Source organism: Dermacentor variabilis, unplaced genomic scaffold (assembly GCF_050947875.1).
Source record: "Dermacentor variabilis isolate Ectoservices unplaced genomic scaffold, ASM5094787v1 scaffold_12, whole genome shotgun sequence".
Classification (NCBI taxonomy): Eukaryota; Metazoa; Arthropoda; class Arachnida; order Ixodida; family Ixodidae; genus Dermacentor; species Dermacentor variabilis.
Window position 1 is genome coordinate 858,025 of NW_027460280.1, and position 14,416 is coordinate 872,440.

A 14,416-nucleotide genomic window follows, 5' to 3' on the forward strand; every position below is an offset into this window, starting at 1 on the left:
ATGTGGTCAGATTTTGATCCATAGACAAGGTCGAGGTTAAGCCCATTGGATGTACAAGCCGTGCTCGACTACTTCACCAAGGATAAACTTGTGTGCTCTCGGCAGAGCCCAAACAAGCAGGACATTATATCAGCCATGAGGAATGGCCAGAGAGAGTACGTCTCAAAGCGCTTTATGAAACACTCTATCCGCAAGACATTCCAGATGTTCAAAGCAGCTCACCCTGAAACTGCTATCACCCTGTCAAAGTTTTACAGCATGCGTCAAAAATGGGTGCTGCTCGGACCATAGCAAGAGGTTTGCATTTGAATTTATTGCGCTAATGTCAACCTTTGTGTCTCCGCACTTGAGAATGTAACCGGCATGGAAATCTCATTGGAAGGCATGAAAGCATTGTGTCTTTGCGGCTCCCCAACCGCAGATTGTTTGTTAGGTGAATTCGAGCACTGCCCATGGAGTGAAAGCCCCACTTTGGCCAGTCTGGAAATGATCGACGAGGACAAGGTCACATTTGTTGTTTGGGAAAGCGCTGACTTGATCAAGAAGACATCGTCTCCAACCCTTTTTGTGAAAGAGCTTGGCAAATGGATGACCAAATGGATTCTTCACAAATACATACGCCACACTCAAGCTATGGCTATTCCTGAGGCACAGAAGCGCGAGCAGCATGGAAGCATTGTTCTGCATTTTGATTTTGCGGAAAACTGGACAGTCCTTCTCTCAAATGAAACATCATTGGAGCATTGGCACAAGAAACAAATCTCCACTTTCACCTGTGTCACCACAACAAGGAAAGCAACACACAGCTTTGCTCTCATAAGCGACGACATGCATCACGACGCAGTGCACACCTGCTACGCCCTAAACAGAGTGTACAAAGCATTAGATGAAAAAGCACCTGTTTACTGTCACGTAACATATGTCAGCGATGGTGCAGTGAGCCATTTTAAAAATAGGTACCAGTTGTATGAGTTGTTCCATTCCAAGGATACGTCTGCAAGGTGGGTATTTTCTGCTACTGGGCATAGGAAAAATCGTATTTTGTTATAGCGCAAGCTTGACACAGACAACAGAAGGCACATCTGACACGCACACAGCGCTACTTTCAACAACAGATTTATTTCTCGTTCTCGTCGCTATATACACACCCTCGACCCGTCATACACCTCGTGTAACATTTTTGGAAAAATAAACAAAAGCTATAAACTGGGAACCACATGTAGGCAGTTTCTTTACTCACATATTCACAGACATGTACACGTTCAACGCGAACAAAAATAATTCAGCTCTTTTGAAGATAATGAAATGGAAGGTTTACTGACGCATGTGTCGCCGAATGTTGATATGTGTCTGGCTTCTATTATCAAGCGCGTCATTTCACACCTGCTTCTACTCATGATGACTGTTTCTTTAAATCTTGGTTTGCACTTGCATCTCTGGCAATGGATGGCAAGAAAGCCGTCAGCAGCCACATTGTTAATTTTGTTACTGTGTTCTCGTAGCCTGTCATTTATGCATCTGCCTGTTTAACCGATGTAGGATTGCCCACAGCCGAGAGGAATACGGTATACCACACCGGCGATGCAATCAACGAATTTGTTTTTATGTTCTTTTTCACATGAGCAACGTGGGATTCTTTCTGGCCTTGTGTTTTTACAGAGGCCGACCAATTTATTAGGTGCCGAAAACACAATGTTGATGCCGCTCCTTCCAGCAATCTTCTTTATTCTGTGGGAGAACTCGTGTATATAGGGGATGATGGCAACCTTTCTTTTGTTCATGTCAGAAAGGTTGCTGTCATCCCCTACATACACGGGTTCTCCCATAGAATAAAGAAGATTGCTGGAAGGAGCGGCATCAACGTTGTGTTTTCGGCACCTAATAAATTGGCCAGCCTCTGTAAAAACACAAGGCCAGAAAGAATCCCACGTAGCGCATGCGAAAAAGAACATAAAAACAAATTTGTTGATTGCATCGCCGGTGTGGTATACCGTATTCCTCTCGGCTGTGGACAATCCTACATCGGTCAAACAGGCAGATGCATAAATGACAGGCTACGAGAACACAGTAACAAAGTTAACTACGTGGCCGCTGATGGCTTTCTTGCCATCCATTGCCAGAGATGCAAGTGCAAACCAAGATTTAAAGAAACAGTCATTATGAGTAGAAGCAGATGTGAAATGACACGCTTGATAATAGAAGCCAGACACATATCAACATTCGGCGACACATGCGTCAGTAAACCTTCCATTTCATTATCTTCAAAAGAGCTGAATTATTTTTGTTCGCGTTGAACGTGTACATGTCTGTGAATATGTGAGTCAAGAAACTGCCTACGTTTGGTTCCCAGTTTATATCTTTTGTTTATTTTTCCAAAAATGTTACACGTGATGTATGACGGGTCGAGGGTGTATATATAGTGACGAGAACGAGAAATAAATCTGTTGTTGAAAGTAGCGCTGTGTGTGTGTCAGATGTGCCTTCTTTTGTCCGTGTCAAGCTTGCGCTATAACAAAATAAGATGTGCCGTACCAACAAGCCCCTATTGCTATCCTCATAGGAAAAATGCCTGTGATGGTGGACTACTTAAACACCAAGCTTCCCTGCAGATCCTGAGGTCTGGAAGCGCTGCCTCCATTCAGTCTGCACACCAGATGGTCTCCCAACTTAGCAGCAAGATCAAGAATGTGGCCCTGCTTCATGTGCCTGCTGCAGCCATCGAGAAGCATCATCAGCAGAAGTCAATGCCGCATGTGCCAGGAATGGCAACTTTTAATGTGTGCCCGCGATCAGTCAAGCGGACATGCGTTGTCCGTTGTAACAACTGCCGCTAGCCAGCTGACAGTGATTAAACCCTTTTAAATACTAACTGCAAAGGACAAGCAATAAATTTGTTTGAGCATCACATGTATTGTCGAGTTTGTTCTCTCTTGTGTCCCCAAAAACAAAGCAGAAAGCACGTATTCTGTTCTTGCCATAATAAAAAACGCAGGTAAACCTTCCTCATCTGTGACAACCATTGCCTTTTCTTTTTTTAACATTGAGTAAATGTTAACAAACTGGAATGAGTCATCATGGCACTTAAGCCAGCAGGCTCAACATGAGCCACTTTGGTCCATTATATTTTGCAAATAAAGCAAAGGAGGAAACATGTTGCACCCACATTTTGCCCGACATGAGCAGAATTGTATCCAACATTTTTTCGAAAATTAAAACTGGAGTTTATTTATCTTTTATTTTTTGAAAATGAGTTTTTTGTTTTTTTTAACTTGTCTAATTAACTTTTTTCTTTTCTTATATTTCACGTGGGAAAATAATATTTTGTGTAAATGTTGCAAAAAGAATGTTCGATGTTTGACACTTTTTTCAAGTTTCTATGTAAAATAGAAAACGCGCCATGACGCATCAAAGTTACAAAATTTTTCTGATTTGGGCCATGCTTGCAATCTTTGTACATTTTTTTTCATTCGTAGACAGCTTGAAAAAAATGCATGGAACTAATTTACTGTGAAGCGTGTTAAAATGAACAGAAAGGTTTTTTGACACATTTTTTGTTTGCATTTAATTCGGCCATGAAATAAAAAAGATATTGTGGTAGGTAATAAAAGGACGCTTGTGCCGCGACCTTCATATATCTTTTTGGCTTGCTGGGAGCGCTTTTCGGGAATAAAATTTTCGGTTCCATGCAGTTTGAACATTCCTACTTGACATAAAAAGAAAAGCACACAAAACAAAAATATCAAACAGACATGCATGCTCGATCTCTCGTGGAATCACCCAGTATTAAGTTGGTTTTCCCCTTTAGATCGAGTCGCCATGCACAGAGCACAGATATACAAACACATGCACACACACAAAGGAAGAAAAAAAGATCAAGTGAAAAATAAAAACCTGTGAGAAAGAAAAAAGAACTAAAAGTCGGAAGATTACTGCTTTGTGCCGCAATGATACCGTTATTCAAGTGGACTCCCTCATAGTTGCTGCTGTCAACAAAAGGGGTCTGTAGTGAGCTTGTCCTGGTGGCTGGATCGGAATCTGCTCAATGGCTTTGGCTGACGTACTGCAGAGGATGCCCTGTGTTTGCAGCCCATCAATATAGTGTACTATTCATTCTCTAGTATGCAGTGCTGCAGAGTGTGCTTCTGCCAACAGGTTGCTTCCCCTTGTATTGTCCAACAAGTCCTCTTTGGGTGCCAATCATGAAGGGCTAATGGTAGGTTTGGAATAAAAAGAGCATGGAATAGTTTTACATTATTGCAGCCTGGTGAGTTCTTTCACTCAAAACCAACATCTGCTGATATACTGTCCAACGCTAGCCATCGACAAACTATCACGGCTGTCGTCGTTTCACGGCCACTTTTTAACGACCTCCTTCCCTTTTGCTTCCTCTCTGGATGGTAAACAGGGAGCCTGCCTTGTTAGATACCAAAGCTTATTGCCTACCAGGCACTATGAGAGGCAATTCTGCTATATTTACAGCCAACAAAGACCCCTTCCAGCTTACTAACCAGCTGCCTGGGCAGGCATCGCAGAGTCTGCGGGCGCCCTGTCCACTTATACTTATGTTGTCCATGTACTTATAGCACATTACCCTCCTAATTACAAGATGAACTTCCACCAACTCGCCCAACTTGCCACTCTACTGGATTCTGGCTGATGGGAAACAGACAGGGACAAGTTGTAAGCACGAAACACCCATTTATAGTTAATAATGTAAGCTCAGTAATACCTAACAACATGGATGGGAATTATACTAGCACTGTATAAATAAGCTGTGCAATAATACACTCCCACTCACTGTCGGCGCATGGCTTCTCAGCAGGTGGGGCCCATACTCAGCTCATAGCATAATGTCACATGGTAGTGACTGTTAAGAACACAGTAGCAAAACTGTGTATGGTGAAACTAACCCTTCAGTGGGCGAACCTGTGCCCATAAAAACAGGCTACACTCAAAGCACAACGTTAACAGTCGGCGATTGTCAAAAGTCTGAGCTGCGGGTCAAGCACGTCAATTTTTATCCATGAGTCATCAAAGGTTCTAGTGTAATCGCCGTGCCCGCGTATCTTCCAGAAAGTACTACAGAATTCTCGTCGTGCATACAATCAGATTACACAAGCTTCGGTGACAAAAGACAATGGAGAACCATCGATAACATTCGAGAAACTTCCGATACATGCAGACGCGTCTTGCACTGAGTGATAACATTTGTTAGACGGTGGAGCGCATCACCCAAGAAAGATAACCACGTACACGTGTCAATGCCCCACCTTAAACGGCATTGTCCCAATGCTACAAAGAAACATGAAAGTGAAAACAAAACTATGCATAATAAAGAAAAAATAACAAAGCAATAAAGAAACTAAGTCCTTAAGTTCGTCAGCAGGCATAGAAAGGCTTAAGGTGCACCACATGGATGACTTGAGGTTGTGCGCGGCACTGCTGTGATTACAAAATGCCGTCTGGCACGACCTCACAGCGCAGTGCCCCAATACGTCGACTGACCTTGTAGGGTTCGAAATAGTGTCGCAGTAGTTTCTTGCTAAGTCTTCGTCAGCATATCGAAGCCCATACCCAAACACAGTCGCCACGCTGGTACTCGGTAGGGCGTTGTCGAAGATTGTAGTGTTGGCTGTCGGTCCTCTGCTGATTCTTGATGCACAGGCGAGTGAGCTGTCAGGCTTCTTCGCCGTGCTGGAGATAGGCTGCAACATCAAGATTCTCTTTGTCGGCAGCATGCCGTCAAAGAGTTGTCGCGGGGTTTCTTCCGTAAACCATCTTGAACGGCATGATCTGCATTGTTTCTTGCACTGTCGTGTTGTAAGTGAAGGTTATGTGCAGCAGGACGGCATGCCACATCTTGCGCTTGACGTCGATGTACATTGCAAGCACGTCGTTGAAGGTCTTGTTCAGTCACTCCGTACGACCATTCGTCTGCGGGTGATAGGCAATTGTGCTCGTGTGGCTTGTCTGGCTGTATTGCAAAATGCCTTGGGTGAGCTCTGCAGTGAAAGCCATTTTTCTGTTGGTGATGAGGACTTCTGCGGCACCATGTCGCAGCAGGATGTTCTTGGCAAAGAATTCAGCAACTTCACACGCACTACCTATAGGCAGAGCTTTCGATTCGGCGTAGCGGATAAGGTAGTCTGTAGCCACAATGATCCACCTATTTCCAGATGTTCACATTAGAAAGGGTCCCAACAAATCCATCTCTATCTGCTGAAATAGTTGATAAGGAGGCTCAATCGGCTGTACTAATTTCACTGGTCTTGTCGGCGGTGTCTTGCGTCACTGACAGTCTCAGCATGTCTTGACATAATGGGCAACGTCGAAAGTCAGGCGCGGCCAGTAATACCTTTCCTGTATCCTCAATAATGTCCGGGAGAATCCGAGGTGCCCATCAGGTCATCATGTAGAGTGTGCAATACTTCTAGATGCAGTGATGAGGGAACAACAAGAAGGTAGTTGGCGTGGACTGGTGAGAAGTTCTTTACGAGGACGTTGTTTTGCAGGGAAAATGAAGAGAATCCTCGCCTAAATGCCTTAGAGACAACGTCGGTGTTGCCTTCCAAATACTCGATGAGGTTTTTTAGCTCCAGGCCCGCTTGTTGCTGTTCATTGAAGTCTTCAGCTTTATTGTTCCTAGAAAGGCATCATCATCCTCAGGGTCTTGCAGTGGCAGGTCAGTGGGGACTTGTGATAGGCAGTCGGCATCAGAGTGCATCCGTCCAGATTTGTTGACGACGGCTATGTCGAATTCCTGGTGTCTCAGACTCCATCGTGCGAGGCGTCGTGAAGGGTCCTTTAAATTTGCCAGCCAACACTAGGCTTGGTGGTCGCTGACGACTTTAAAAGGCCTGCCATAAAGGTAAGGGTGGAATTTCGTGGTAGCCCAAATTATGGCAATAATAGTGATTGGCTTCTGCTTTCGACAGCTACCAACTAGTGTAAGCAATGACCCTGTCAAGTCCATTTTGGACTAAGATGGCGCGAAGGCCTAGGTTACTTGCGTTGGTGTGGATTTCGGTGTTGGCACCTTTGTCGAAGTGGGCAAACACTGGTGGTAACTGCAGGCGCTGTTTAAGCTCTTGGAAGGCTTCAACTTGCGGTGCTTCCCACTTGAAATTGATGTCTGATTTCATTAAAGAAGTTAATGGTTCAGCGATTCACAAAATAGTTATTGACAAAGCATCTGTAATAGGCACACAAGCCAAGGAATCTGCACACTCCCTTCTTGTCGGTGGGCTGTGGAAAGTTAGCAATGGCAGATGTCTTCTGCAGATCAGGGTGAACTCCAGATTTGCTGATGACGTGGCCCCAAAACAGAAGCTCATTGTAAGGGAAGTAGCACTTTTCTGGCTTCAGAGTTAGCCCTGATGTCTTGATGACCTCTAGTACTCTCCCAAGTCGCCTAACGTGATTGTCAAAATTCCTGGTGAAGACAACGATGTAATCTAAGTAGACAAGACAGGTCTGCCACTTCAATCCTGCTAACACCACGTCCATTACACGCTGGAACGTTGCAAGCGCTGAGCACAGTCCGAATGGCAAGACCTTGAGCTCATAGGGGCCGTCCGGAGTAATGAAGGCGGTCTTCTCGCGATCCCTCTCGTCACCTTCTATTTGCCAGTAGCGAGTCTTGAGATTTATTGACGATGCATTCCTAATGCATCGTCTATGCATGTGAGTGGGTATACATCCTTCTTTGTGATCTTGTTCAGCCGACGATAATTGATGCAGAAATGTAGGGTTCCGTTCTTTTTCTTCACCAAGGATACAGGAGATGCCCACAGGCTTTTTGATGGCTAGATGATGTTGTTGCGCAGCATTTCATCGACTTGTTGCCGTATAGCTTCAAGTTTTCACGTCAAAACTCTGTAAGGCTTCTGGCGTAGTGGTAGAGTGGATTCTTCGGTTATTATGCAATGTCTCGCAACTGGTGTTTGTTGAATCCTCGATGATGTCAAAAGTCTATATTGTCAGAGATGACTTTTGAGCTGTTGCTGCTCACTCATGGGGATACTTGGATTTATTGGGGGTGAGAGCTTGTCAAGCTGCTGTTCAGCAGCTTTTTCTTCCATCTCCCCATGTTTCAAACAAACATGAAATAAATCGTATTCGTATGTCGAAGTCTTGTTCGGGAACTATGGTCTCGAGATAAATGCGGTAGAATTGGAGAGGACAAACACATTGCTGATTTCCACAATTTCTTCCATGTATGCAATCGTTGTGCGCTTGTTTATGTGTTTGAACTTCTGGCTGAAGTTCGTCTACTCAGCAATATGAACCGACTAGCCCAGCAACATGTACTTCTGAATTTTGTCAGCATCACTTCCGTTTGTCCTCCGTGCAGTCGAGCTATCCCCCTTGCGACGCATATTTCACGGTCGAGCAAGCAGTAGACATTGGTCGTCCTTGATGATGCCATCTACATCTGCAGGTGTTTCTGTGCCGACGGAAATAACAATGCTGGAGCAAGGCCGGATGCTGACTTGATCTTCGAGCACACTCAAGGCATGGTTACTAAGCGCACTCTCCGGCGGTATCGCTTGACCTTCAGGTAGCGTTATCAATTTCGACTTCAAGCCAGTGATTGCACCGTGTTGGTTCAGGAAGTCCATGCTGAGGATGACATCTCGTGAACACTGTTGGAGAATAATGAAGGCGGCAGGGTAGGTCTGGTACTTGAACGCAAAGCACCTCCACCAGATGTCACGTGGTAGTGACGGTCAAGAACACACTAGCAAAACTGTGAATGGTGAAACTAACTCTTTATTGGGCAAATCTGTGCTCAGAAAAACAGGCTACACCCAAAGCATGATAGTAGCGAACACAGTTGGCGACCGGCGAAAGTCTGATCTGTGGGTCAAATGCATCAGCTTTTATACATTAGTCATCGAAGGTTCTAAAGTAATCACTGGTGCCCATGTGTCTTCCAGAAAGTACTACAAAATTCTCATTGCACATACAGTCAGATTACACAAGCTTCGGTGACAACAGACAATAGATAGAACCATCAGTAACATTCAAGAAACTTCTGATACATGCAGGCACATCCGTCATTGAACGATAACGTTTGTTAGACGGTGAAATGCGGTCACCCGACAAAGACAAACAAGTACACATCTAAATAGTATGTTGAACAAAGCAACATTCTAGCACGAGCACTAGTGAAAGGGCGATGTGATTAACCATTACTACAAGTTGTCCATGTTCTCCTTTTATAACATCCATGTTGTTATTGTTCCACGTCCATTTTGTCCCTCTAACTGCTCATAACATTGTTGCAAGACAAAATCAAGATAATTATGGCTCTTGGGCTTCATTTGTGGCCCTGCAATCTCCAATGTAATAAAGCATCTCTCTTGTGGTGCACAAGTAGGCCATGCAGCACCTGTTGGCAGTATGGGTTTGCACGTGACCAATTGTTTGAATTATAAAAGTTGTGCAAGAATGTTCTTTCACCTGATTACAGGCAGATGCGACAGGCAGTGAGTGGCCAGTCTATCTCCACACTCAGCTCGGAGGGTAACCTGTCTGAAGAGGAAGGCAACACAAGCGAGTGCTCCAGCTGCCAGCCTGCTGAACTTCTCTCCAGCCTCTCCAACCCGGATGTGCGTGACTGTGGGCCACGCCGTCCACCACCAGGGGTTCCACTTCGCCTCAAGCGGGTATGCTGATCTCATGTTCAACTGTTGCATGATTGCAGCTAGGTGCCAAGGGCCACTCATGCTGGCCTAGCATTTAGGCTGTTCCAAAATTGTAATGTTTCAAGAATGCTGTTTGCTCCATTTTACAGAGAAAGACCATGCTCACTATATACATTGTTTCAAGTCTGCATTATTCATACTACGACTCCATATAAGCAAATATTACAGCTGTGTCACATGGGGACTCCTCAGTGCATATTGATTTCATCACCTTCTTAGTTCTCAAACTCTGAGACTGTTTTTAGCCCTAACATAATTAACACACACACACACACACACGCACACACAAAAGGAAAAAAAATCATACACATAGAACAGGTGCACTACTAGTGGTTTTGTTAAAATAGCAACTGCAGCTTTATGCATATGAATGGGATGCATTTATGCGTTCACAGAAAATTTATTCAGGAGGGCTACAGATGCTACATTTACACGCCTGTCCTCTGCCAGCTTGATAAAATATGCTTTAGTATTTTCCTCCCTAGTTTAAAAGCATCTGTCATCAAATAATTTGGTCTGTTGAAAATTTGGTTTTGATTAGGGGTGTGCGACTGTCAGAAATGTTTAATATGAATCAAATATTCTTGGTTATTTGACTCATATATGTCATTCGAGATTTGAAATTGTCAAAATTGCCTTCAAATATAGGAGCACTTACTGGTGTTGAGATGCACAGTGAGCGCTGTTTCTTACAGATCTTCTAGAGGAGAACTGCAGTTGCTGTGCAGCAGCTACTAAGTGTTTAGCATCCTGGCATAGCCAGGGAATGTCTTATTTTAAGGAGTAAAGCCACGGAAAATGACTGTTTCATATTCATGCAGGTTGGCTCCCTGCAAAGCTATCAGGCTCTTTGCCGCACCGCAAGTCAACCTTCTTACGCAGTAATTTTGTTTTAAATCACCTTAATAAAGGAATAAGTCAATTAATTTTGTGCATTATTAGCTACAGGCTCAATGCAAGTGCACACTTAGCCCTTGCATGCGCTTGCAAGACAGTGCAACCTTCTACCGCAGTACAGTTGTTTGTACGCAGGGCTTGCTCTACATGAAGCATGTTTTGTCAAAGAATTATGAAACATCGTTCCAGCACACAATTGAACACGGACGAGAAAAGAAGGACAACACGAACGGCAGACTTCAACTGAATTTTATTCACGGAAAACGGGGCTTTATGTACGCTGGGAGAGGGGGAGGGGGGAGAGGGGTGGGCGCTGCTAGTGCACCGGCAACATTCATCAGAGGTGTTGAAACCAAAAGAAAAAAAATTAATAAAAACGTAAAAAAGTTAAAAATGAAAAAGGTGAAAAAAAATTTTTTTGTTTTTTTTCTTTCTGGAGTCTGGAGAAGGCTGTGTTCCTCGGAGAAATCGTGGCCTCGGTGGTAGAGAGCCAGATTCACGAGGTAAAAGTTGCTGGGAGGCGCAGGCTGAAAAAAGACGCACGGCCGCTACAGCGCCCTGTCATAGGGCCAGGTTGGCACCAGGTTTCTCACCACCTCAAGAAGGTTGGCGACAGGTGCGGGGTGCGTGTTGTGTTTTCAGCACTGGAAAAGCTGGGACGGATGTGTCGCCTAGGGAATGAATCCAAGAAGAAGCCAGCCTGTAAAATAAAGCACACCAAAGCCCTTGTTGAATGTGACGTTGGTGCTGTGTACAGTATTCCCCTCGCCCGTGTTAAATGCTATATTGGCCAAACCGGGTGCGGTCTGAATCAACGCCTGCTAGAGCATCGCAGGAATGCTACTTCACTAAGTGGCGCTGGACATTTAGCCGACCACATTTGCCGTTGCTCGCACAAGCCAGCATGCAAGGCATTTTTCAAACGAACATGTGTGTTGCGCAATTATAGCAATCAGAAAAACCGGGAAATTTTTGAAGCATTTTGTATCTCCAATGAAAACGATTACTGTGTCAGTGCTCCTTCTGTTGTACTCGGGAAAAAAGAACTTGATTATCTGCGTGTTGTCTGTGATTATCTGAACTTGATAACATGCGTGTTCATTCAATCTCAATTTCACTCTGATGAACACGCATGTCTGTTTCGAATACCAGCCGAGGTTGAACAAGCAGCTAATTTCATACGACACTGCGCACTCCAAGCTAGTAAAACGAGGAGTGGCAATGACTTGTAAAGAAGCGCTAAACAAATCTTGCAAGCACAAAATAGAAATCAGTTTCAATAACCAAGTTTCAAGGCTACGCCTAGCCGGTTTCCCTTCACTCTTGATCTCTAGCGTTTGCGATAAGCTTCTTCAAAAGATCAAACAGGCAAGAGAGGGCACTAACACAAAAAAGCCATTTGATAGGAAGAGATTACATGTGATTCCTTATTGGCACAGGGTGTGCCACAACCTCAAGAAGGTGGCACAAAGGCACAGTATCAATCTTCTCTTCAGTGCAACTTGTAAGCTGGCCAAGATATGCCCTATGATGACAAAAGCAAAACCCGAATCATGCTCTAAGAAACATGCAGCGCAGTACACTGCTTGCAAAAGTAATGTCGTGTATGAGATACCCATAAGTTGCCAACAGGTTTATATCGGTCAAACCGGACGGTGTTTTAATGAAAGGGCGCGTGAGCACAATTGGGCCGTAAATAACAATGTGAGAGGCCATCTGGCAGAACACTGTAAACGTCACAATTGCCATCGTATCTTCGCGACACCAGGTTTCTGGCACGGTCTAGACTGGAACGGGAGATATTAGAAGCTTTTTACATTGCAAAGGCCGAGGGCACGTGCATTAGTTGCCCTTCAGTGACGCTTACCGAAAAAGAGATAGCTTTTCTAATGAGATAGGGAGGTCGTGATGTCACGATGGGCCATTCTTGGTTGTATCTATTTAAAGTCCTGTTTCTTCAAAAAAAACATTTAGTTGGAAGTAGCGCCTTGTCCGTCGTACATGTTGTTCTTTTAGTCCGCGTCTTCGTAGCGCTCTTTTCATCAAGTATGCAAAACCAACTCGCCCACACCAAGCTTCTGCTGTTTCAGAGTACCCCTTAAACAGTAGTTTCGTTTTAAAAGTAGTAAAGTCAAATCCCCAACTCAGTGGCCATTGAACATAATGTGTTTTCTATCTGCATAAACCGTACCAGGCTATTGCGTACGTATCGGTTAACATGTAGTGTTTCCACTTTTCGTTGCGCAAACATGGCCCGGCAGAACAAGCCTCAGAGATCAGAATGGCCTCCAAGCACCCTGTGCATTTGCGCGTGAAGCTACGTCAACATCATTTTGGTACCGTGCCAGAGAGCATTGTGGTGTCGTGCAAAGAAGGACTCGCATCATGCTGAAGCTCGGATAAAAAAGACGCCGGGTGCTCAGCATAGAAGAAAAATTAGGCATCATTTGTGCTATCAAACGTGACGCGAAGAAGTCAGCGCTGGCATGTGACAGGGATCTACTGTTGGCTACGGTGTGGGGCATTTGGAATGCGAAGTTGTTGCTCGGCAGCGCTGCTGCGACCGCGAAGAGATGTCAGCTATGAGGTTCGACTTTTCGCCATCGTTGTCTCTGTTGTTGCCGAAGCGACGCCTAGCGACAGGGATGAGGACGATACTGAAAGCGACAGCACGGGCAATTCAGGCCCGACTGTGGCAGAGGCTGCACGTTACGTCAGCCTCATGAATGCGATCGTCATGACGAGGACAGCATCCCGCAATGAAAAATCGCCCTGCGATTTCTGCAGCGCTACCGCCCGCGTGCACGGAGAACATGAAACGCCAACAAGCAATCTGCCATGTGAGTGTTTGCCGAGAAGAGGGGGCTGGCTGAAAAGCTGGCTCGCAGCTTCAGTTAGTTTGAGGCCGCTGTCGTCGCTGCTAGGCCTCCGCGGCATCAATAGAGAATAACACTTTTGTCGCGCAAATTGAATAAATAATGCATGTTTTTTTTTTCCTTTTCATCACACTCTCTCCGAGTTCCGTTTTTGACAGGTAAGTGGGCGATCTCATGCTATTTCGGTCAAGCAGTACTACCGTTTAGTCCGTACTTCTTCCGAGCTCCGGCCAACTACGGTTCAACAAGGTTTAGCTGTACACTTGTATACACGAAAACTTTCGCTCACGGGCGAATCGGAAGACTGCAAACCCGGATTTTTCTATGGCATGGAGCTCATAACGCACTACTCTCATTTAAAAATAATAACAGCAATAACATCCACTATGTACTGCAGATGCTGGCGCAAGGAACACAGTGACAGCCACAGGAAAGACACAAGTACAGCAGAGGTGGAGCATGACATGCAGAGTGTAAAGAAACAAAGGGGTAACTGCATTAGCTGCACATATGAGCCGAAATATTTTTAAAAAATGAATAAATTAAAAAAGAAAAATGAACATGCGGCATATGGTTTCATGCGTACAACGTGAACGTTGTCAGGGCTAGGTTGTTGTCTACGCCTTGTTTGAGCTGCACTGTCTGGAACGACTTCGTAGTTCACATCACTAATGCTGCGCAGCACTTTGTATGGGTCAAAATACTGGCTGAGCAACTTTTCTCTAAGGTTACGGCGGCGAACAGGAGTCCACACCCACACTTGGTCGTCGGGGTTGTAGCATACTTGTCTGTGGCGGATGTCATAACGCCTTGCATCTGCGTGCTGCTGCTGACCGATGTGCAGCTGTGCAAGCTGGTGAGCTTCCTGAGCGCGCTGAGCAAATTATTCAGCATTAGTACTTAGACGCTCGTCGTCTTGACATGGCAGCATAG

At 44.9% G+C, this 14,416-nt stretch overlaps 1 protein-coding gene across 2 annotated transcripts in view; it reads left to right on the forward strand.

Annotated features, from left to right (window-relative positions):
- The window catches only part of LOC142566014 (mitogen-activated protein kinase kinase kinase 13-like), a 673,242-nt gene that overhangs the window by 568,925 nt on the left and 89,901 nt on the right, over positions 1-14,416 (forward strand). For both annotated transcript variants that reach the window (XM_075676704.1, XM_075676705.1), the window contains one exon: positions 9,476-9,671. In XM_075676704.1, coding sequence (XP_075532819.1) covers positions 9,476-9,671 — 196 coding nt within the window. The remainder of the gene's footprint in view (positions 1-9,475; positions 9,672-14,416) is intronic.